Raw genomic sequence first — 25,124 nt, forward strand, 5'->3', positions numbered from 1 at the left:
CTATTTATAATTTTTCTTTGCTCATGTATTCGTTGATAATTGCCTGAACGCAGGGTTGCATTGAAATAAATGATAAAATTTCGATGATTTACAATTAGGGTGGTGCAGTTTTCTAATATTTAAATTAAAAATTATAAAAATAATAATATTTTGAACAAAATTAAAATTTTCAATTTTCAATCAAAATTTGAATATTAATACAATTTTTATAGGCATCAAAAATATTTTTATAGTAATGCATAGCTTGACATTAAAGTTTAGCTTTTTACAGGTTATGTTCCAAATCAGAACTGAAAAAAATATTGCAAATTTTCAACTTTAAACGCGAATATCTTCAAAACTATAAGCTTCCTGCTGCTATAACCTTATATATTCGTGATCTGGAGAGTCTCCTCTATCCGACCATACGCATTTTATTCCCGAAATCCTGGGACGGTATACTAAAGCCGACCCCTGACATTTATGAAGTACTCCAATCGACTGAGAAGTGGAGGGAAATAGAAACTTTTAACATTTAAAACATGCATTAAATTTAAAAACGTTTAATAATTGAATCTGTTATAAAAACTGAAGCTCTATGAGGCTATAGATGGTAGGTATGATCTGCAAAGAAGTTTGATTAAACCGGATATTCCACCAATTTGCGCTCTAGTGATTCTGAAGGCTATGTTGCTCTCGTTCACAGTTCGATGTATGTTCGAACTTCTTTGAGAATATGCAATAAATTTTGGCATCAGACTCTCATCTTGCCTTGAAATAGTTCTTGTGCCAAAAACATTCCTGAAGGAATTTTGAGGTACGTTGCCTAGTTTACAACCCTTTACAGGATAAAAATCCGGTTCCTTTTCAGTTAGGTAGACCCGACTGTCATGGTATATGCCCCTACGGTCGTATGTAAACTTTTAAATGAGGGATTCTTTATGCTTTATATTACTTCCGATCTAATTTAATCTGAAATTTAAAAAAAAATTGTTGTTGTTGTAACTTTCTAGATTAGCTACTGACAAACAAAATAATGAAAATTTTGGTGTTAGGTGTTTGACCGCTGACAACAAAGCGTTACAGCTGCTCGCCAAAGAAAAATGGAAGTAGAACGGCACGTAACCACCACAACGTGGGTAAGGGCATGTTTTGAGCGCCAATTGATTGACGCTTGCAGAGCGTGAGGAGTTCAAAGAGCGACGTACAACCGTGACAGTTTCTGGCACAGCATACAGTTGGCAGCTGAGCTGGTGCGGGAGCGCTAAAAGCTGTTTGGCTACAAAGTGCGGTGTCAGCTATGGCACTAGCAGCAACAACAATAACAACTACACGACCAAAAGGTGCAGTGACAACAGAGAGAAAGCACAACAACAAATCAAACGGTATGGTGTTTGTTTTCATTATTTATTGATCATGCGCAATGACGCGAACCTAGCGGAACTCATTTCGAAATGCTGTTAGTATATGTGCGTGTGTTTGTGTGTGTGGAGGAATGAAGAATAGAGTGGAAACTTCGTTGGCAGCAAACGCGAAGTGACATTTGGAAGCAGTGTTGATAACTATGAAACGAGCTGGGCCTGAACTGAGTTGAATAAGAGTAGACAGAGTGCAGAAAGCAAGTTGACGACGTAGACGATGTACGACGATAAGTTTGGGAAGCGAATTTTTCGACCAAAGGAAAAAAATTGTTTGAAAGAAATAACATTAACCAACTGCTAAATTTTCTACCTTAAAATACTAAAAAAAACAAATTCACAATAAAAATATAAGCTAACGGAAATTGCGTGAAAGTGAAATGAGCTAATGCCGTGTGCGCTGCATTAAAAATGTATGCAGTTGAAACTAAAGCTGCGAAATGTGAAAAATTCCATGTGAAGTAGTCAAAAGTATACACATACCGAGGCACAGCGCGTACGCATACATATAAATAAGCAGTTGAAAGCAATGTGCTAACGTATATACGCATAACAGTAAACTTTTCCATCAAAAGATATGCATACTTGTATGTATGTATATGTATGTAGGCGCTAAAAGCTTTAAAATAAGAAATAATAATAATTTTAATAGGGAATTTACTAATTTTTATACGTGAAAAAAATTATCAAAGCATACTTTGTGGCGTTTCAGCGCAGTTGCTTACAGTGGCGAGTGAATAAGCAAAGGAAAACACACACACACGCATACATATGTATATATACCAACACATACAAAAAAATCTGCCAGTGCAATTGCCGTGTGAACAAAGGCACCAAGGCACTTAGGAGGCATTCAGGCACAAGCGTACATACACACACACACACATACACAACAAAATACACACATGCATACATACGAAAATATATACAAATTTGTAGTGCACACCAGCCGTTACTTGTGATAGGGCAACGAACGAAACCGGGCAAAGCGCACAAGTATATCAAGTAAAGTCGCATGCAGCGTTTGTGGGTTCAACAGTGCGTATGAGTAATCTGGAATTGGCTGCGGAATTGAATTATAATTTTTAAACAGTTAGCCGGCAGGGCTGCATAGTTCAATGGCATGCCCGATGGTGCAACTTTTCGGCTGCTGCAGTTATTATTATTGTTGTGGTTGTTGTTGTTGCGAATGTAGGGGTGTTACACGCTGCTGTTAGCAGGCAACGCGTTGACCGTTGCGGTGGCAAGCAAGCGCAACAACAAAAAAAATAAAACAAAAAAGACCGCATGTCAGTGCAACAGACAAGAGACAACAACAACAAAGCAAGAAAACACGAGCGAACACACACGCACCTACAAACATATGTTGGAGGCTGTCGTGCGCTGGCAACACTGGCACATTTTAATGTGAGCTAAGAAGCAGCAGAAGAAGAAGTAGAAGCAGAAGCCGAAAAGGAAGCAGACAAATAGCGGAAATTGAAGACTTGAAAAGCCAGGAAGCAGTACGAGTACAACAAGCGCAGGCCAACAATTGATCAAAGCAACAAAGACACAAATTGCAAAAACAACAAGCACTTAAAAGTTATAAGTAAAACAAAAAACAACAATAAAGCAAAAAAAGTATAAAAATAATAATAAATAGAACACAAAAAGGCTAGTATAAGCAAAGCGTCCATTTGCAGAAAGAAAAAAAAACAGAAGTTTAAAATAAAAACAACAAACAAAGCGCCGTTACACTGGCACCACCCGTCGTTTTGTCAACATCAAATACCATTACAATTGAGACAACGACCTCAACATCGTCACCGCAGCACTGCCATAGCGGTGGCATCACCGGTGTTGCGGTCGGCGTCGGCGTTGGTGTTGGCGTCAACGTCAGCAGCGCCGCCAATGTCGGCCTGGGCAGCATTGGCATCGGCAGCACGCTCTGTAGCAGCGGCGACAGCGGCATTTCATCGTCAACGCCATCGCTGGTCTCGCAACTTTCACCGCCACCCACCATAATATGCAGCCTGCCAACGTCGACGATCTCAAATAATATTGCGATTAGCGCTAGTGTCGGCGCGGCAATATGCAGTAGCGGCGCGGTAGCAGCTGGTCGCTGTAGTCCCATTATCACCGGCAATTACTGTGCGCTCAGCAATGGTCTGGCAGGTATTTCGGTGTCCAGTCACACAACTACCACGTCGATTTATGGTGGCGGTGGCAACAACAGCAATTGCAATATCATAAACAAACCGAAATCATCTTTAAGTCCGCTACAACGCCTACCCATCAGCGGTAATCTTTCCACATATGGTAGTGGTAGCGGCGGCGGCGGCGGTGGCTTCGGCGGCAGTGGTGGTGGTGGCGTTGGTGTTAGTGGACCAGGTTTTACATTACTCACCGGCAGCAATAGTCATTTGAGTAGCATTTCACCGGCGCTCAGTGCCAGCACACCACTAAGCAGCGGCATGAGCGGCGGCAGCAGTAATAATGCCACGAACTATTTGAGCAGCATGAAATTGCTTGGGCCCGCTTCCATCGATTTGGGCACAACACCGCTAACGCATCGCAATTACAGCACAATTAAAGGTTTTAGCTTTCGGCGCAGTTTTGATGACAAAATCATTGCGCCACTTAACAGCGGTAACAGCAGCGGCAGCGGCGTCGCTGTTGGCAGTGGTGCCGGTATCGGCGGTCACAGCAATTATTTAACGCATCATCACTTCCATACACACTTCCACCACCCAACGTCCGCCATGCAGAAACAATCGTCCATTGATCGGCACATAAGCGGTGGTGGCGGCAGTGGTGTCGGTGGTGTGGGCGTTATGTCGCATTCCACACACTATCCGCTGACGTCGTCGCAATCGTCGACGAAACTCTCGTATCGTGATGATTTTCTGCAGCAAATTGGCTACTTGCCGACGACGCGCATCTTCAACACCAGCATCGATGAAGACCGACAGCAGGAGTTCCTGTCGTTGTCCATGTCGCCGCCTTTGAATCGCCGCCGGGACATGCCGGCGTTGCGTGGCATCATTAGCCTGTGAGTATGCCATAATGCTTTCATAAAACTTAACTTAAGTGTTGTATGCATGTGATTTTGTGGCAGCGTGGAGTGTGTAAAGCGAGTATGAACCGGGTTTAAGTGTGCGTGGTGGTAATAAAATAAGATGTTGTGTAAAATGTTGCCCTAAAATTGATGTGTCATAAGTGATTGTTGGATTTAAAAGCTTTAATTTAAAAGGGTTTCGATTTTTGAAATATTAGAAAGTAAAAGAGTTCTAAAATCTTGCAAAAACAATAATACATACAACAATACGGTTGATACAGGTATATAAATCTGTTCCATTTACCTAATCCTGACAGCCTTCAAGACGAGCACTTACGTTTCAGGTTTGTAAGCCCAATAGTTGGACCCTTATGCAATATAGTAAATATTGGCTGAAACTGCGAATAAAATGCTAGAATAAGAATTGTAATAAAATACGTCTCTAATGGGGACAGCATCCACTCTCCAACTTAATCGGTTGGTAGAAGTGTGAGCCGCAGAGGCGCCAGATGCAGACAACCTCATTTAGACTCGTAAGGGGTAACCAATAAAGTCTTTTACATCAACTCAAAAGATTTGATAAAATATTTCCTCCCAGCCCAATGGCTTTTAAGTTGGATAATTGGGAACCATGAAAAATATCTCGTTTCAATCGGCTGAAGTCTCGGCATTCGCAAGTCTAAAGTTCCAGCGTCTCATCATCCACCCCGCATGCTTTGCATTCCGTCGATTCCACTTTACCAAGCTTCTGAAAGTGGAAGTTGAGAGTTAGGTTTGACTTCTACCTGTTCACTTTCAATACTACCCCAATATAACAAACTCAGGCTATTTGTCGCATTCGACACTGGCCACTCTAGGCTCCAGAAGCACTTATGTAAGGGCAATGAGCCTAGCTTCTTGTGCAAATTGCCGGTTCTGCGACAGGGAGCCTGAAACTCCAGATCACCTGCTAATTGACTACAGTCAGCAGATGCCGGATAAAGGCCTTGGGATCTATGACAGTCAGTCAGTATACAACAGCTCGGCAGTCGCTATTCCTTTTCGCTGTTTGGCGCCAATTAGAGATACCAAATTTAGCCAGGTCCTTCTCCACCTGGTCTTTCCAACGGAGTGGAGGTTTTCCCTTCCTCTGCTTACCCCGGCGGATATTGCCGCGAATGCTTTCAGAGCTGGAGTGTTTTCGTACATTCGGACGACATGACTTAGCCAGCGTAGCCGCTGTCTCTTAATTCGCGGAACTATGTCAATGTCGTCATATATCTCGCACAGCCCATAGTTCCATCGAATGCGTTATTCACCGTTGCCAATACGCAAATGACCATACATCTTCCGCAGAATCTTTCTCTCGAAAACTCGAGATGTGGCTAAACGTTTATCGTCCGGGCTGAATGCCAGTACTCGGCGACGAAATCTCTTTCCCATCACGAAGCCCACACCGAATTTGCGCTCCTTTATATGACCACTGTAGTAAATGCCACAATGACCTACTGCTCTCAGTCCTTGTCCCGTCCATCGCATTTCTTGGACGGCGGTGATGTCAGACTTTACTCTAACGAGGACATCAATCAGCTGGGCAGCGGCAAATTCCCAGTTAAGGGACCAGACATTCCAGTTGCATACCCTTAAATCGTAATCCTTAATGCGTTTGCAGTGGTCCTCATCAAATGGTGGGTTTCTCTTCCAGGGCTGTTGGTAATTTTTCATTGAGTACGCTTTTTACGTGGCGGGTCCCAAACCCAGCGCACAACCCGTAGGAGGGATGGTTCGCATTCTGATCTTAGCTCGCCTTTAAACGGATGTTCTTTGGCTACCCAGAGGATACTTGATTTAAGATCGGAAGTCGTGAGCTGCTTGTGCCATATGTAAAAGAATCGTTTCTGGCCACTTCCAAGTAAATGGCGCTTAGAAAACTTTCCTCACTTGTGTGAACTTCTACACATGACCCCATCCCCCTAGAGAAGCTTCAGTTGTTGTATAAAATCGGGGATACGCAACACTAGAAGCAAAAATCGGCAAAGCAGAACATTCACTGCCAATTATTTACTATATACATACACACATAAGTAGGTATATATGAATGAAATCTTTTCCACCCGCATTTCCGCTCTGTTTTTGTCTGTTCTCTGACTTTAAGCCACACACATCTGATTTTGATTTTGATTTGAATTTGAACACGCTTGACTGACAGGTTCACTAAAACTGACAGGTAATCAAACGTTGCAGTAACGAAAGTGAGAGAATAATAATCTAAAAAAGTGACAGCGAACTATTCTACGAGCTGGTAGGGGGTGTGTGGCGTCAGTGTTAATTGAAATGCTGCCAAAAAAATATATATGCGCCAAACACTGCAAAGTAAATAAATGAATTTGCAATAAAATGTAAGAAAAAACAAAAATTTGAGCGTCACTGACAAAGGCAACAGTGTGTAGCAAAATTTTTCGCACTTGAGAAAGCACCGAACGGACCCCCTGCAGCTGCAGTTTAGTAAAGATGAGTATATAGAGGGCAAGTTCGCTAATTAAAAAATTTTAATAAAAAATAAAAAAAAAAATAAAAATTTTATAAATATATATGTGTGAATATTTATATAAATATATACATATGTATGTATGTATATAAATATATATAAATATAATATATATCTATATAAAAATATATATACAAACATATATGTATGTAAGTGTAAGTGACATATGAATAAGCGCTAAATGTAACGAACTTTCAAGTTTGGCGCATAGCCAAGAGAATTTTCACCTAATAATAGCGAAAAGGAATTACAAATGTTTATATGTATACATTGACAGGGATATATATGCACATATATGTATATAAAAATATGATATATAACGTATATATTATATTAATCTAGATAGACTTGTATATGAAATGAACTTTCAAACGTCGTCCAAACGCCAGAGGGCGCTGACGGCATTTGTTTTAGTGTGGGCCAAGGCATTTTGGCCTCTCCGCTATAAAATCATCTATGTCAACTATGTTGTGGAATTATGTTGTCATTGGGACCGCCTCTGTGTTTGGCGTTTGATGACGCCAACAATGACGGCGCACCGACAGAAAAACAAACATACATACATATACATATGTATATAAATATAGCTACATATCTATATTCACACTCAGTAGCAGCAGTATTAGTTGTGACTATGACAACGATGACGACGTTGCAAGCGCAGCGCACGCGGGCGGCGCGGACAAACGTTGGCAACTATTGAGCCACACCGACGCGCGGCCTATGGCCAACGGGTACTTTGCGCATACGGGGCGCTGTGCTGTGTTGTGGTTGTGTGTGTGTGATGTGCTAGTGCAGCGCATTGCGATGCGCAGCTGTTTTGGCTTTCACATGTGTATGTATGTGTGTAGATAGAGAATGCTCCTGCCGCCGCTTTGCCAACATTGCTGGCGTTGCCTTTGTCACAGCAGTGGGCAACTATTTTTACACAAAGCGCTGTGAAGTGTATGCAACAAATACGCTTTTGTTGTTCTACTTGATTTCATTTTTATACAAATTATTTAGATATGCATACACACATATAAATACATATCTATAAAAGACACATATATGTATATGTATGTGTGCTCAGGCCGTGTTGTGGCCGCTCTCACGCGCTGACAATGCTGACGGCAAAACAGTTGCCGTTGTGCGGCTAGAACTGACGGCATTTTTAGCAAGAATCACCGAAAACTGTTCAAAATGACGTGCGAAAATAGAATAAAAAGTAAAATTGCGGCGTGAAAAAATAACAACAAACACGGCACATAGCCTACGACAAAGTGAAAATTCAAGCGCTGGCAATTGAAAAACACGAAAAAAACAACAACAAAGCGCGGCGAGCGAGTTTCATATTAGTATTTTTATTAAAAACAGCTAACACTGCTCATAATTCTCGGTGCTTGGCCGTGCGCGCGTACACATAACGTTGGCCAAATCGCTCGAATGCGCACGTTATGTAAGCAGGACTTTTTGGACACTTTCGAAACGCGAAAAAATCAAATTTAAATGCAAATAAAAAATATTTATTGTAAATAAAGCATTTACAATGGTGAAAAAAACGAAAATTTTTATACAAGCTTATGGAAAATGATGAAAATTCAAGCGGTGTAATACTTTAACGAATATTAAATGCAAACGAAATCGCGAAAACGCGTCAACTGACCAAAACAAACTACGACAATCAAGCAAAAATGTTGCTATTTTAATAAAAAATAAAATTACCAATTTAAATTAACGGTTTTTATTCATATACATACATATGTGTGTGTGCGCCATGAGTTATGGCCATAAAAAATTGTGCAATTATTTATGACTAATGCGAAAGTGCACAACCAACAACTGCAATAATAACGAGCAAAACCAATTAAAATAATAATAATAACTTCAGCGCAGACGTTTTTGATGTGAATTGTTGCAACAAAAATAAGCCAGTTCATTCGTAAACAATAATAAACTGCGTCGTTGCACGCGCCGCGTAAGCGTCAATGTCAGTACTTACGTATAATATACATATGTATGTATATAAGTATATACGCGAGGTGTGAAAGTGCTGAAGAAACAGCGCAAATATACGGAAAAGAAAAAAAGAAAATTGAAATTGTAAAATAGCTGTAAATATGTATATATAAAGCGAGCAGCGCTAAAAAAAGCAGCAAAACGCGAGCTGCACGCATAAACATTAATTAACACATACAAGCAAATTGATGTAACGATAAAGAACAATTTTTTACCTTAAAACCGGCAAAGAAAGGTGGCGCACAGTGTCATGTTTTAGGAAAATTAGTGGTTAAAATTGAGTTAAACTAAATTTTATGTAAAGAACGCTTATATAAGTATTTAATAAACTTTTTGATTGTAAATATTTTAATTTTCAAATGAAAAATATTATTTTCGAAACGACAAGTAAAAAAATTCAAAGCATAAGAATTACTCGAAAAGCTAATTTTGGTTATACAGATGTTATAACCGCTAGGAACTAACGGTTTCACTGTTTAAGACACAACATTTTAGATTTTAAGGTTAGGTTAAGTTAAACTGGTAGGACAATAACCCACGCATAGATCAGTTTTGGTCCTTTGCGAAACTAGATGGAGTTCAGTTCTTTGATCCAAGAACAGTAGTCATTCTTTAGGAGGTTATCATACCGTGAGGACTTCACATGCTTACAGTGTAGTCTAGCTTGCGAGATAAATGCACAAGAGATGCTTCATTGTTTACTTGGCGACCTGCACTAAAAATTTCCTGCAGTCTTCTAGAAATGTCAGCCCCATTCTGCGGGCATGTGCCGCCGCCAGACAGTGACCAGTTAGTATTCCGATCATGTTCCTACAGTCTCTGCTATCGATTCAGATTTTAAAATCTAAATTATTTTTTCGAAACGAAACGAACAAAATATATTCCCATAAATTAATGAATTTTAATATATCATTTCTTTTTCGGGAAGAAAAGTTTTATAATAAATCAATTTAAAGATCAAATGAAAAATAAATAAGTTTGAAAACGTTAGTAAAGCTCCTGTCTTAAAGAAAGGTCAAAATTAGAGCGATCCTATACCTAACTTATATTGAAAACTGCGTTTTTGAAAACTATAACCTCAAAATGTTTTTGGAAAATATTTAACTATACAAAAATATTCAAAAAAAAAATGTATGACAATTTAAATATAAAAAATCTTACATTTGAAAAGGAAAAAATAAATACAAATAAGTAAGAACCTTCCTTACCGATGCCGGTGCAACCGTATATTTTATACTCTTACAACTTTCCAGGACCAAAGACAGGGAAATACCTTAAGGTGGAATATATTAACCGGAGGAACATAATCCAAGCAATTTTATATAAACATGTACTATGTATATACATATAACTCATACACTGACCGACATATTCGACATAAGATTTGTTATACCATTATATGTATTATATGGGTTTTGAGGTAGTATCGACCCGATTTTATCTATTAACTATTATCATGACACGTACTAGAAGAATGTTCTCTGGGTTTCATAGACACCTCACATACAATTACCCATCATATGGTTAAAGACAACCGGATGTTCGAAAATCCTGATATTAGTTATATGGGGACTTGATCAAGTTTTCGCCCAATTTTATCTATTTTAGGCACAAAAATATACTGTTATGAGTAAAACATGTTCTATAATTTTCATTGAGAAAACTCAAATATATGTGATATAAAGTGACCCGGAAGCTCGAAAATCCCGATATTAGTTATATGGGGGCTCAGGGAAGTATTGACCCGATTCAACCCATTTTTGATACACAGAGTTACTATTGTCAGGAAAGTATTCTCTCTAAATTTCAATTATACATCTCATACATTGACGGATATTTTTGGCAATAAGTCAACTATAGACTCTGTGGTCCAACGTTTTGGTTCTATTTATAAAATTTTTGGTCAAGTTTTTAAAACTATGTTATATGGGAAGCAGGCATGCGTGTAGTGTAGGAATGTCAGTGGTATACCATATATCGAATTCGGTTGAAATTTTAATTGCCTACTCAATCCGATTTTTTTTCCAATTGACTACTCAGTCCGAAGTAGCATCGGTCGGACCTATTAGTCTCAGTCCTTGTCCCGTCCATCGCGTTCCATGGACCGCGGTGATGTTAGCCTTTACTCTACTGCGGATATTACCCAGCTGGGCAGCGGCACCTTCCCAGTTAAGGGACCATTCCAGGTGCATACCCTTAAATCGTAATCCTTAATCTTCGTAATCCTTAATACGTTTGCAATAATCGTTATCAAAGAGGGGTCTTTCGTCCGAGGCTGTTTTCTTACTTTCATTGGGGGACTTTTTTACGTGGTCCCAAATCGAGCGCACAAGCCAGAGGGAGATTTCGCTTTCTCACTTGCGTTAACTTGTAAACATGACTCCAGTCTCCACCTGGATGTATAGGAAAGGATATTCTATGGGATGTTTTAGCCTTGATCAAGCAAAGGCAGGACATTCGAAAATGAAGTACTGATATGATTCTATATCATTTTCTGCTCTGGTAAAATTTTCAATCTTACCACATGAATTCCGATCGAACAAAGTCCAATTAGAACTCCTAGAACTATTGAAAAGTGAACTTTGCTGAGGGCTTCCTAGAACTCTATGATTTACTCTGAACGAGAAGTATTTAGTGGCTGCACGGTTGCTAGTAGCTGACCGCCGCTTTCCAAGCTGGCCTAAGGTTCCACCAACAAGTAGTAAAACGCAGAAAGTTATTGGAACTGTTCCCTACCACTGTGGACTCAAAACAGCAAACCAGTGGGAGGGGGAGGTTTTGTTTACAATTACTATGCAAGTCTGACCAATCGTTTCGTTTATGACTTTGTGATATAATCTTATCATTTTGGGAATGATCTCATTGGCAATTACATAGACTGATACAAGTTAAGACGAGGTTTCGACCCTCATGTCCGCCACACCAGAGTTTCCGTAACATATTTCATATTTCTTATCATTCATGATCTTCATTAATGAGTAGAGAGTTGCATTAAATTCGTCTGAACTTCATTCATTTCTACTTTTTTATAGTTTCGGTAATATTTCGGTAGTCAAATGAGATATTTAAGAACGTGTTTATATACATAATATTTTGTTTAAAAATCTTAATGAGAAGCATAGATATTAGCAAAGACACTGTGCTCCCCTAAAAAAACATCAAACATGAATTAAAATATTTAAACATTTACAAAATTTTAGGTGAAAAAATTTGCAAAAAATCAACACAAAAAATGTTATGAGCAGTTTAATTTACGATCCTCAGAACTGAAAAATAATAACGAGAACAACATGCAACACATACAAACGTCGCTGCAGAAAGTCGCGCTCAACCTCCAACAATTGCTCAATGCGCTACACAGCACCGTCGTAACCACACAGGATACATGCGAACGAGTCGAGTTTTACGACTTTGCGCTGACCTCGCCAGAGCAGGAAATTTGTGGACTAGCAGATGCACCGCGCTGGAAGCGTCTACATGCACTCTACGCACACTATTATACACTCCTTCTACACCACATGTGGCCTACGCTGCTGCTAGCGCTGCAGCATTGTCAAGACATCTATCACATCACACTTGACTATGGCATCGATTATGGCACGCGCTTGGCGCATTGGACCACACTGCTCGCTAACGATCAAGTATTCATGTTCGCCATCAAAGTTTGTTTGTTATTGCTCTTCCTTTTTCTCATGCATTGGATAAAATCGACCAAAGCGCCAGCAACTCCAACGGCCGCAACAGCAAATGTGGGTACGACGGTAGCAGTTATGCCGAATGTACCACTTGTAATGACGGAAAATCGCATTGAAGTACTGGCAACAGATGCCACAGTGAGTAGAGCTTCATTCTCAATCGACACGCCCACAACGCCAACGACTTGTATAACACCCGCTGTGACACGTGAATTAGTTTGTGATTTCAATTTTGTGTCGCCGTCAGAGTTGCGTGCTGCGCTTGAGGCTGCCAACCAGCGTATGCTTGAGATTGAGGAAAAGCGTCGCCGCAAACGCATAACTAAGAAACGGAAATGCGTTTCGGCGGGTCCCATTTTGATTGCGATACGGTCGAAAAAGACACACAAGCAGAAGAAGGCGCAGGAAAAGCTGGAGCTGAAGCAACAACAATTAATACATAAGCAGCAGCTAGAGCTCTTGACGCCGCCAAATACATCACCGGCACGTGCCAGTTATCTGTTGGCGAATGAGGATGAGAACTTTTTGCCCGTGCGCATGGAACCGTTGACCATTGGTGTTGCTGCCTATGAAATCGAGGTGGATGCGGAAACGGAAGCGGAAATTATTGCTCTGATGTGTTTGTGTGTTCGATTTTGTGAGACTGCTTTTAAGTTATTGCCTATGTATATATTTGCGAATAGTGCTTGGTCCATATTATAATGCGCTGAACGTTATAAGATGCCTTCCTTGGAAGATGGCAGTAGTTTGTTTATGAATTTCTTCGCATGTAGGGCTTCAAGGCTATTAAATAACTCTCATGAATGTTCCCTGTGTGTTTTCAAATAATATAATTTCAAAATAAGTATTTATAGAAGTTTTTTGATAGGTTCCGAACTATGTTTAAAATGCTTCAATCGTTTTTCTAACAAGCATAAGCTTCTAAATATCATTCGAAGTCGAACTAAATTCCTATTTTTAAATCCTGCATATACGAGTACCAATAGGGATACTGTGATTTTGACAGCTTGTGGTTGTTTACGTGGCAGATCCTAAACCCAGCGCACAACCTTGGAAAGGGATATTCGCATTCTCACTTTAGCTCGACTTTAAACGGATATTTTTTGGCTACCCAGAGGATACTTGTTCTAAGACCGAAATTCGTGAGCTGCTTAAGCCAAATCTACGCGGACGTTCTCCATTTTCAACCATATGGTGCGCCGCCCCCATGTTTCACGTCTATGCATTGGCACATTGCGTGCAAAGTGTGACCACTCGCAGATTTCGAGATATGGCACAGTCAAATGCCGCCAAGATCACGTGACGCCTCTTTATTACTTTTTCTAGAGGTATGTTAAAGCAAAGCTTTACGACATTCAACCAGCAACGTTTGAGGAGCTCGAAGCCAATAATCTGCGCACCATAGTCGAAATTCCAGCCTAAATGGTGCACCGGGTCAACGAAAATTGATGTTATGCAAACGGAGCTGTGGTGGTCATCATCTCTCAAAAGTTCCTTCTAAAATCGGTGTTCGTCCGCTGGGGAAAAGTTCCACTTTAGACCCTCTTTAACTTACGAAATTGCACTTGAAGGAATTTTTCGGGTCATTTTTTCTCAAATCGGACAACCTCGAAAAATATTTCTTAAAAACGAACGTTCTCAGCAGGAAAGGGTTTCGCTTTGCTGCATTTTAGCTCACAAAACTGCTTGAAAGGCCACTTTTTGTATTGATGTTCCTTAGTTTTGACTGAATTGGTCCAATACACCTCTTTTGTATCCAAGCGCTAGTCCGTAACTTTAAGAATAGCTTTGTTTTACAATATTTGAATCCTAAGTGAAATAATTCAGTTAATCAATTAATTAATCTTCAAAACTTTTAAACATTCGCAGTTCCGAACCTCGTGGCACTATGAGCACCACTGACGATGTCTTTCCCGATTCGCCGGATAGCAGCTTGTACGGTTCAGAAGAGGAGCAAGAGGATCCATTACAGTATTGTCGTGGTGGTTATCATCCAGTCATAATTGGCGATATATTTGACAATCGTTTTCGTGTTGTGCGCAAGCTTGGTTGGGGACATTTCTCCACGGTTTGGCTATGCAGAGATCTCAAGTAAGTACCAATGTATTTTTTACGCTTTTTAACGATTTATTATATATTTTTTTTACCAACTGCAGGGACGAAAAATACGTCGCACTGAAGGTGGTAAAGAGTGCACCGCATTATATCGAAACGGCCGCCGATGAGATACGTCTACTCGAAGCTGTACGCGATGCAGATCCGCTTGATATGCGACGAGAACGCATCGTACGACTGCTAAATCATTTTACGATACGTGGCGTTAATGGCAAACATTATTGTTTGGTTTTCGAAGCGCTTGGCTGCAGTTTATACAAGTTAATCGTAAAGAATAACTATCAGGGTTTGGCCATAAGTCAAGTGCGCAACATAATCAAACAAGTATTGGAGGGTTTGGATTATTTGCACACAAAATGTAGTATTATACATACGGATATTAAGCCTGAGAACATATTATTGGTGATCGATAACGAGTCGGTGGTGAATCAGCAAATTGACGATGAAATCGCCAGTTTACGCGTGAAGGGTGCGGACTTTCCGGATTCATATAGTAAGTGTCGCTTCAGTAATATTGATTATTTTATCTGTAAGAGGATATATTAAGTTTGCCATATAGTTTTTAATACCCAAAAGGAAACGTCGGAGACCGTATAAATGATTAGCATGACGAGCTGAGTCGGTTTAGCTATGTCTGTCCGTCTATCGCTCTGTATATGCGAGAACTAGTCCCTTAGTTTTAGAGACATCGATCTGAAGTTTTGCTCACCAAGAAGCTGTCATTTTGTCGGAAATACCGATATCGGAACACTGTATGATTGAGCTGTAAACAAACTGATCGATCAAAACCCAGTTTTTGTATGGAATTTTTTTTATTTATAAAAGTATCTTCGTGAAATTTGGCACGGATTATTATTCAAGGTAACGCTACAATCTCTGTATTGTTCAGTTCGGACAACTATAACATATAGCTGCCATACAAACTGTCCGATCAAAATCAATTTCTTATTTAGAGAACTTTTTTATTTCACAAAATATCTTCACGCAATTGGGCATAGGTAATTTTCTAAGGCAACGCAAAAATCTCCTAACTAATTTTTCAAATCGGAATACCATTGTATATAGGTAGGTAGGTAGGTAGGAGTGCAGCCCTATCGGGCTCAATTAACACTTGATGTGCCATTTTGATGCACTGTTCGTAGAACCTCCTGTTTCTGCTATTACGTTTCACCTTCTCTTTCAAACCATTTTGAGGTTTCGATGAAACTACTTATGTCCGCTATGCTTTTAGTGGAAATCCATTCAAGGTTTGGAGCTAGATGGATTCCAAGTGTTTTGTGTCGGATCTGTGCTAGAGCTGGGCATTCACAGAGAAAGTGGAAGATTGTTTCCTTGTTCCCTGCTACTCCGCAGCCACGGCAGATGTCATTGTAGGGTAGCTGTTACTCTGTAAACACTTTTCCTTGACCTATTTAGTAAGTCGTTGGTTCTTTTCCATTGTATACAGCTGGCATACAAACTGACCGATCAAAATTTTTTCAACCAGTTCCTGTATGGAAACTTTTTTATTTGTGATATATTCTTCATGGTTCTCGGTGCAACTAAAGTTAACCTTTTATCTTGTTATAATTTTTATTAACTTTTAGTTTTCACACTCTTTACAGTTAGTTCCATTGAAAAGCAAGCGAAGAGTCGCAGTAAATGGTCAATGACCGACATGAATATTTCAACAACAAACAGCACGGGTACGGGCAATAATTCCTCCGCGTCATCCACGCCGCTGCCAACAACTACCGTTGCAACTGCAGCAATGACAGCTGCGGCGATAACGGCACTTAGCAAGGATGACAGCAATGCAACATTTAATACGAATACGACTGCATCCTCGTTAGCGTCTAAATATTCAGCCACTTTGATAGGTGAAAATGATGGTGTAGGTGGCGGACGCGCTGGCACAGAGAGCCCTTCAATAGGCGGTGGTACACCTTATGCGACAACGGGCAATATAAATAATCGCTATCGAGCCGAGAAGAAAATCACTGCCAAGGTAAGTTATGCAAGTTGTTTACAATTTGAATTAATTTAGTATGGGTTTAAGTAACACGAATTGAAGATTAAGATTTATACACTTATTTACAATAAGCAATAGAAAACACATATGTTATTACTGCACGTTTAATAACGCTTATGAAATGACGATAACAATCATCCAGCAACAATACAGCATAATCACACATTTCCGGCAACTTTTTGTTTTAATTTTCTATGAGTTTTTTTTTTAATATTTTTATGATTCGATTACTCATTATTGCACCAGCCAGCAGCAGCTGTCAAAATCAATTTCATTTCCCTACACGCAATTGTGTCATAACATTTTGGCTTCAACCGGAAACGGTACACACCCTGTCATGCATATTAACGCCCTTCCATAATAATTGATTTAAATACATACATACATATGTACATATGCTAAGTAGTTATCTGCCACTCATCTAATAATATGCGCCCAATATCATTCGCCACCACCCACCATCATCATCAGCACTCTCACAACCGCAATCACCTGCAATCGTTTGAGTCCAATTCGTTTGTTCCTTTTTTCTTTTCGTTTTTCATAAATATTTTTGCAGTCGATCGATGGTGACGGCAATATTGGTGACATGATAAGCACAACAACAACAACAACAACTACTACAACAACAACAACTACCACCGAAGCAATCAATGGCATCGAAATATTAAGTTTATTAAGTACAAAAAGTGAAAATTTCGACGTTAATAATGCGTTGTCTCAAATCACTACTCTAAACACCCAAGCACAAGCACCACACAATGAACAACAACTACAACAGCAAAAACAACAGATACTACTACCATCACTCACATCACAAGCACCTTCACTAGCTTTACCAACACAAGCACAATCATTAATACAACAACAACAAGCAACATCACAAAATAACAACGAAGATGTTAAAAATAGCAAAAATGCCGCTACCGAAAAGGTAACTCTGCTCTCAAATTATACACGTATGTATGTATGTATTATTGTGTTTACATACATACCTTTGATAAATTGTACTTATGCTGTGCATTTATAGTTTTGTGCTGACCAAAAACAAATAATAATTCTTTAACTGTATAAGCACTTAAATCCATAGTTTACTAAAGTATCTAAATACAACATTCCTCAGTAATTGTATTTGTTTGTGCTACAACGTACCTTAACCTTCCACTTTGTAGTAATTTTATTGAGTCAGTTGTCTATTATCTTAACGGAAATGCATTGTTCAAGTTTCCTTATACAAGTATATGCCACCATGTTAATTTGGTTCCTTAATAGTATATCACTGACTTTATACTTAGTGACTTTTGCTGAATTTGTATCTATATTGCTCCTGTTATATTTGTTTGTTTTCGTAAAAAATACTTTAAATTCCTTTATTAATTAAGTATTATACTATTTTAATACAAAATTCAATTTTTTATTCCACTCAACTGATATTTAAATAACTAGTGACAGTTTACGGTTATCGATAATTGCCTTTAGCTGCCATAAGGACAGCAAATCCTAATGCAGCGTTCACAAAAAGTTTGATTTGCTTCAGTAGCAATTAGGCTTAAATTGAAGTCATATAAGGTAGATGCTTTTGCAGCTTTGGCTTTTTGTAGAGAATTTTACTTATTATTAAAAATAAAAAGTAAGATATTAGCATATACAAATTAAAACAATTAAATGATTAGAAAAATGCCGCAGATAAACAACAAACTGGTGCAAAATGGTAAATAATTTATTAAAAAAGCATACTAGGCTACAAACATTTTTTTTTTTCAAAATTTAATTGGTTATTGGCATGAATACTGGTTGGTCCTTTTTTATTTATTTTATTATATCTTTTAAAGAGCTTATAGGTTAAAAAAATATGATTTAAAGCGAATAGAACGTTTATTTATTTCATTATTTATTTTAATGAGTTTAAAGATTTAAAAAAATATATGTTATTTAAAGCTAAATAGTAGGCTTTCGATAAAAGAAGTAACAATGATGCACGAAATCGACGTAGTATAAAAATAAATAAATATATAGTAAAAATATAATATACCAAAAATCATTGTTAAGACCTTAAAATTTATTTTATATCAAATGTTATCCGTTAAAGTATTCAAAATGTTTACCATTTATCCAACAAAAATTATGTTATTTATTTCTCTATTCAAATTTGAAAAGTATGTTATTTACCTCTCTACTTGTATTAAAGTTTATCTCTCTATCGTTCAATAAAAATACATTTTAATTTTTAAAAAGTAATCAAGCAAACAAAGCAAGCAATTTTTTCAATAAATGATAGCGATTCTATAAGTAGTATTGCGAGTAGAGTTGCTTTTATATTTACATTGCATAAAAATAACTATTTCTCTTACTTTTGTAAAATATTTTCCACGTTAGTATAAATCATCGTCAATCAAAAACCTTAAAAAAACTACACAAATTTTTTAAAGCATTTATTGTTTGCTTTAAACAAAACATTAATTTAATTACAGACATTTTTTTTATTTTTCATAACTTTTAGTATACGCTTAAGAAACTTTTTATATACATACATATGTTTGGCATTAAAACATTTTTTGATGTTCGTAAATCATAGAAAAATACAATACTTTGTGAAAACATGCTATTACTTTTTAAACATTAATTGACACTTGTCAATGCTTGCAGTATTTATACAAAAAATAAATATTATTTAATATATATATACATATATTTTCAATAATTTTCAACAAGTTTTTGTATCGTTGAAAAATTTTGCGTTTTGCGAACATTTAAAAGAAATTGTTTATTGTATGAAATATTATACTGATTAGTATTATTTGAAGTAATTTTGAACTTTTCTAGTCTGCAATTGCCCATACATACTTACGAATATGTATGCATATTATTTGTATTTTTGGTTTAAGAACTTTCCTAGCACTACTCCTCATGTCATTTCCAAACCAAATTTACTCCTGTCATAAAAATCTTTGTCAACACTGACACAAGCTCGTTGTCAAAATAATGTCGACTAAACTTTTGCGTTTAACGTGCTATGTTAGCTGTGTTATGGTTGATACAGTGCGTTATGTTATATAAATTTGAGAAAAAAGTTGACAGTTTTAACGATGGTCATGTGTCATTAAACTACGGCATAGATTTTTAAAACATTTATTAACTAGTTACGAGAAGTTTTATGGTATATGTATTTGCGCATATAATTTTTTTACATATTCATAGCATTGACTATAATTTAATTTATTAATTTAATTTACTGCACAGTTCGCTATTATTTTTTTACATACTTTTACTCAAGTATTTATTATGCGTTTGCTATAAATTTAATATTATAAAGTAGAACCTATTTAACTAATTACTTTTCAATTCCTAGACCCAGTCCTATACAAATGCCATACAAGCGTTGATCAACAACACCAATGTACGCGTTAAAATTGCTGATCTGGGAAATGCCTGCTATGACGTAAGTTCTAAATAATTATTAAGCTATTTTTATACACTTTGATGGATTGCGATGCTCTGGTTGATGGTTTGCACATTAGGGTATTTCTCTGGCTTCGATTCTTGCAAGTTGTAAGAGTGTAAAATGTTCAGTTGCACCGAACTTAGCCCTTACTTACTTGTTTGTATTTTTTTTTAAAGCAAACAAGAAAAAAATTAAAATTTTTCAAATATATGGAACAAATGTTCGGTGATGGATTTTGCTTCCCAAGAGGCTCCTTGATTGTCGGAATCGCTGATATGCGACCACCACAAAATATAGCTGTTATACGAACTGCCCGAACCGAATTAAGTCCTTGTATGAAAAAATTGTTTATTTCACAAGTTAGCTTCACGAAATTCGGCATGAATTATTGCTCAAGCCAACGATACCTTCCACTAAAAAATTATTCAGATCGGATAACTATAGTATATAGCTGTCATACAAACTGAGCGCACCAAAATCAAGCTACTGCAAGAAAAAATTGTATATTTGAGAAGATATCTTCTTAAAATTATAAAAAAATTACTGCCTAAGAAAAGCTTACAATCTCCGAAGAAATTGTTCAAATCAGACAACTATAACATGTAGTTGACATACAAACTGTCAAGACATTTTCTCGAAATTTGGCATAGATTATTATGCAAGGCAGAGCTAACTTCTCCCAAATATTTGTTCAGATCATACCACTATAGCATATAGCTGCTGTACAAACTAGCCCAACAATATCAAGATAAAGATCTTTAAATGTTTATATTTATACGCTTTAATGTTATAAGAAATTAAAATGTGTAGGGTATTACACCTTTAGTGCAGCCGTAGTTAACGCATTTTCTTGTTTTTGTTACTATTAGTAATAAATTATAACTAAAAATTTTATTTAATTCCTTCTACGCAGTATCATCATTTCACTGATGACATACAAACGCGACAATATCGCTCCATAGAGGTATTGCTTGGCGCACCATACACTTTCTCCGCTGATATTTGGAGTACAGCTTGTCTTGCCTTTGAGCTGGCGACCGGTGATTATCTCTTTGATCCGCATATGGGCGAGACTTACTCACGCGATGAAGATCATTTGGCGCACATAATTGAATTACTAGGCGCCATACCGCCTTCCGTGATATTTCGTGGCAGGCATGGCCTCAAATTCTTCACTAGTTATGGTAAATTAAAAATTACAATAATTCAAATAATTATTGTTTTTAATACCGTTTTTTTGTTTTGTGTAATTTGTAGGCAGCTTGCGTAACATTACGAAATTGAAACCGTGGAGTCTATTGAACGTACTCATCGAAAAATATGACTGGGATCCTATAGAGGCTAAAAAATTCTCTGATTTTTTACTACCGATGCTCGAATACAATCCCGTAATACGCGCCTCAGCGGCCGAATGCCTAAATCATCCCTGGCTGGAGCAGGAGGAATTCGTTTGAAATGTGACCATACTCGTTTCACTTGTTGACTGATTACCTAGCTGAAACGAACGCACATACGCACATAGTAGCTGTTGCATGCAATGGTGGCGGATGCAGAGAGCGCAAACTAACTTTGGCGTTAGCCAATTTAGCTGCAGACGTGCACGAGAGAGACTTGCACTTTCTCACATTATTATTTAAACGTTAAGACTTTACACACAAAAAAAAAACAAAAACAAAAATACAAATAAACTAAAATAATATGCGACCTATAAAGTAGACATTAATAAGATTTTTTAATATTAAATGCAAAATGCAAATTAAATTAAATAAAGTTAAAAACGTAGCATGACAAGTGAAAAATTGTAATAATTATTATATTGTCGGCAAAAAATAAAATATACCTTTGAGTAAAAAAAAACTAAGCATTGGTAACTAAATTAGTGGAAACTTAAAATATGTTTGTTAAAGTAAGTTTTCTATGGGAAAATAAAAGAAATTTAAAACTCCAAAGTAGCATTAATTCTGAAATATGTATTAAAAGGCAAACATTTTAAATAAAAGACAATTACAAAACTATAATAACAAAAAATAAAAATAAATTGTAGGATACCCTAACGACTTACCGACACTCATATTTGCATATATATACATCAACCCGTATACATTTATTAAAAATAGCATATACTCAAATGAATTTTCGAATCCACATTTGCCTAACTGACTGACTTATTTTTCATAAACAATTTAATAAACTAAAAACTTAACGGCAACAGCGTAATATAAATGATAAAATATTAAAAAAAAATAATACAAAATGGAGGAGTACATATGTACAATGTTTTCAAAAAAGTTTACACAAACAAATTGTGAGTACATAAAAAGTGAGAATTAAAATTTTTAGATCAATAAAAGTGGGACTGGACTCAATTTGCTAAATAGTATTTGATATGGTCACCAAAAGTGGTGATAATTTTATAATAAAAGCTGAGCAAAGTTTGGCGGAACTCAAAATTGAACGCTAAATTATATACATACATATATGTATGTACTATATTAAACCATTAATCAAGTGTTTAGTCAACACTAATGATATGTTCAAACCAAAACTTATGCGCCTCAAATCAAAATTAGTCTACACACTAAACACGACTGTTCACATTGTTGCTATTATCGTTGCTACAATCAGACTGCACAATTTTTTTTACTGTCAATAGCAGCAGTGTTGGACCTACTTTTTGGTACTTTTTGATGAACGTGCCAATAGTTGGCGCTAAATTTCATATAGTTTAAGTTTTCATACTAGTTCGCGGTGAAGAATTTATGAAATAACAATTTTGTATGGAAATATCTTGCTAAATTGAGTAGATATGAAACTTAGTGCAATCCACAGCGCTGATCACGTGATTAAGCTTTGGTTTGAGCATGTTACAAGAAACTTAAGATCAAATAGCGTTAATATTAAATTAATGAAATGAAACTCTCTTAAATATACTATATATAACTGGCAAAATCACATGCATACTTTTTCATACCTAACAGCGGCATATTGCAGTGAGTTGCGTCGATCATGCGCAAAATTTAATTAAATAAATAAAATATAATTCATAAATTAATGTTTACATACTTTAAAGGAAGTGTAGTGCATAATTAACTTTATGTTTTTCGTACAATTTTATAGTAAATAACAAATATAGTACCAAACAGGCATACCCATAATCATGAAAAAAAATAAATATTACAGAAATTAAACAAAAGCAGTTAAAAATTCGTCATTCAACTCATAACTATCCAAGTCTCACCGTTTTATATTGCATATTTATATTTCATATTTAATATGCATATTTAATTTTCAACATAACCGCTTGCGTGCATACTTCTGTTTTCAAAAAGGTACTTATATGTAGTGCACACTCCGCATAACTAGCAAATTCGGCAACACTTTGCTAACGTACAAAACGTACACGACGTCATTGCCGACCATCCGCCGGAACGTTTGCATAGTTGTCGTTGCGAGTGATTCGTTCAAGTGCGGCTCTTTGAAATCGTTAATTAAACAGTTTACAGTGCTAATTTTTTATTAACAATAATAATTTTGTGTTGCTAATTAGTTGGTTTATGGATTGTTTTATATTGTTATTTATATAATTTATGGTAGTTAACATAAATGTACGCTGTACATTCAGCATGATAACATGGCGGTCGTTCTATGAGAAAACGAAGTGTAAACTGCAGTAATTCGTGGAAAATTGGTTTGTGCAATGCTGCAAGCATTTAAAATAACATTTCAGTGAATTTAGCAGAGTGCATTAAGTGTTATTTAAATATTAAGTAAACGAAAATAATATTGCTAGTTTACCAAGAATGTGCTCTAAGTGATGGGGTTTCGTCTGCTTATTTTCTACCATTTGTACACAGATACATATTTTTCAATTGATTAAATTATAAAAGTGCAAATTTCAAAATTTCTATGTTTTTTAAATACTGTGTTGAATCAAGAACGAATTATTTAATTATATTTATTTTCGGCTTTTCTTTTACTGTAAACAAATATTAATTTTTTTTAAATCTATATTTCATAATATCTATTTTTGTTCTTGATTTCCTTAAAGAAAATACTATTAACTTTATTTAAATTTGTTTCCAACTAGCTGACTAACTTTTCAATAATAGTGTAAAAAGTAAAGTTCAATATTTACCCTTACTATGAATGTATGAAATAGAATTTCAAAAGTTCTGTGTTCATTCCAAAATTATAAATTTAATATCGAAATACACTTAAATGATTTAAATAAAATAATAAAACTTTTATTATATTAAGTATAAAAACGCAGTTGATGAATGTTATTTTCAATTAAATTGATTAAAAATAGCTTTATCATAAAAAACGATTAATTTTCAAATAGATAATATTAATGAGATAATAATAATTTTATTTTATTTTCAAACCATAAGTATTTCAGCAAATTAAATTATGTAAAGAATAAGTTTGTATTGAAATCCTTTTCCTATTCTTTCAATATAGAGTTTTTTGCAAAGCAAAATTTTGAATCTTTTGCTAAAATCTAAAATGTACATTATTTTTTCAATAAGTATGTTTGCTTACCACTCCGTATAGATGTATATTTTACTTCATCCTTACGAAAAGATTTGTATTATTTCCCATAATTCGTAGATATATATGCATATTTTTATGGAACAGGTGTTGATATACTTATTCCAAGTTAATTATAAACATAGCAAATAAATATTTGCAAACGCAATCATACGGTACATACTTAAATTAGCAACAGATAAATACACCTATACATACATGCATACATACATACAAGTATTATCATAATACGAGATTTCATTAAGCATCTTAATAAAAATTTGCAAACAGCAACAAACAGTGTACCCGTAGTGGAATTGAATTCTAAATTAACAATGAAAATACCTACACAAATAAACAATGAAACATTTA

At 36.3% G+C, this 25,124-nt stretch overlaps 1 protein-coding gene and 1 long non-coding RNA gene across 2 annotated transcripts; both read left to right on the forward strand.

Annotated features, from left to right (window-relative positions):
* Positions 1 to 3,112: 3,112 nt before the first annotated feature.
* LOC120776608 (SRSF protein kinase 1) lies at positions 3,113 to 23,405 on the forward strand (the record flags this gene model as incomplete). Its single annotated transcript, XM_040107396.1, has 8 exons — positions 3,113 to 4,428; positions 14,524 to 14,745; positions 14,811 to 15,262; positions 16,374 to 16,756; positions 17,340 to 17,714; positions 20,130 to 20,219; positions 21,136 to 21,406; positions 21,480 to 23,405. Coding segments are annotated over 8 exons (3,306 nt in total), but the record flags the coding sequence as incomplete, so codon positions are not given.
* On the forward strand, positions 8,102 to 12,225 carry LOC120776609. Its single transcript, XR_005705449.1, has 2 exons — positions 8,102 to 9,149; positions 12,160 to 12,225. It is a non-coding gene; the product is annotated as an uncharacterized LOC120776609 (long non-coding RNA).
* Positions 23,406 to 25,124: the final 1,719 nt, after the last annotated feature.

Source organism: Bactrocera tryoni, chromosome 5, assembly GCF_016617805.1.
Source record: "Bactrocera tryoni isolate S06 chromosome 5, CSIRO_BtryS06_freeze2, whole genome shotgun sequence".
Taxonomy (NCBI): domain Eukaryota; kingdom Metazoa; phylum Arthropoda; class Insecta; order Diptera; family Tephritidae; genus Bactrocera; species Bactrocera tryoni.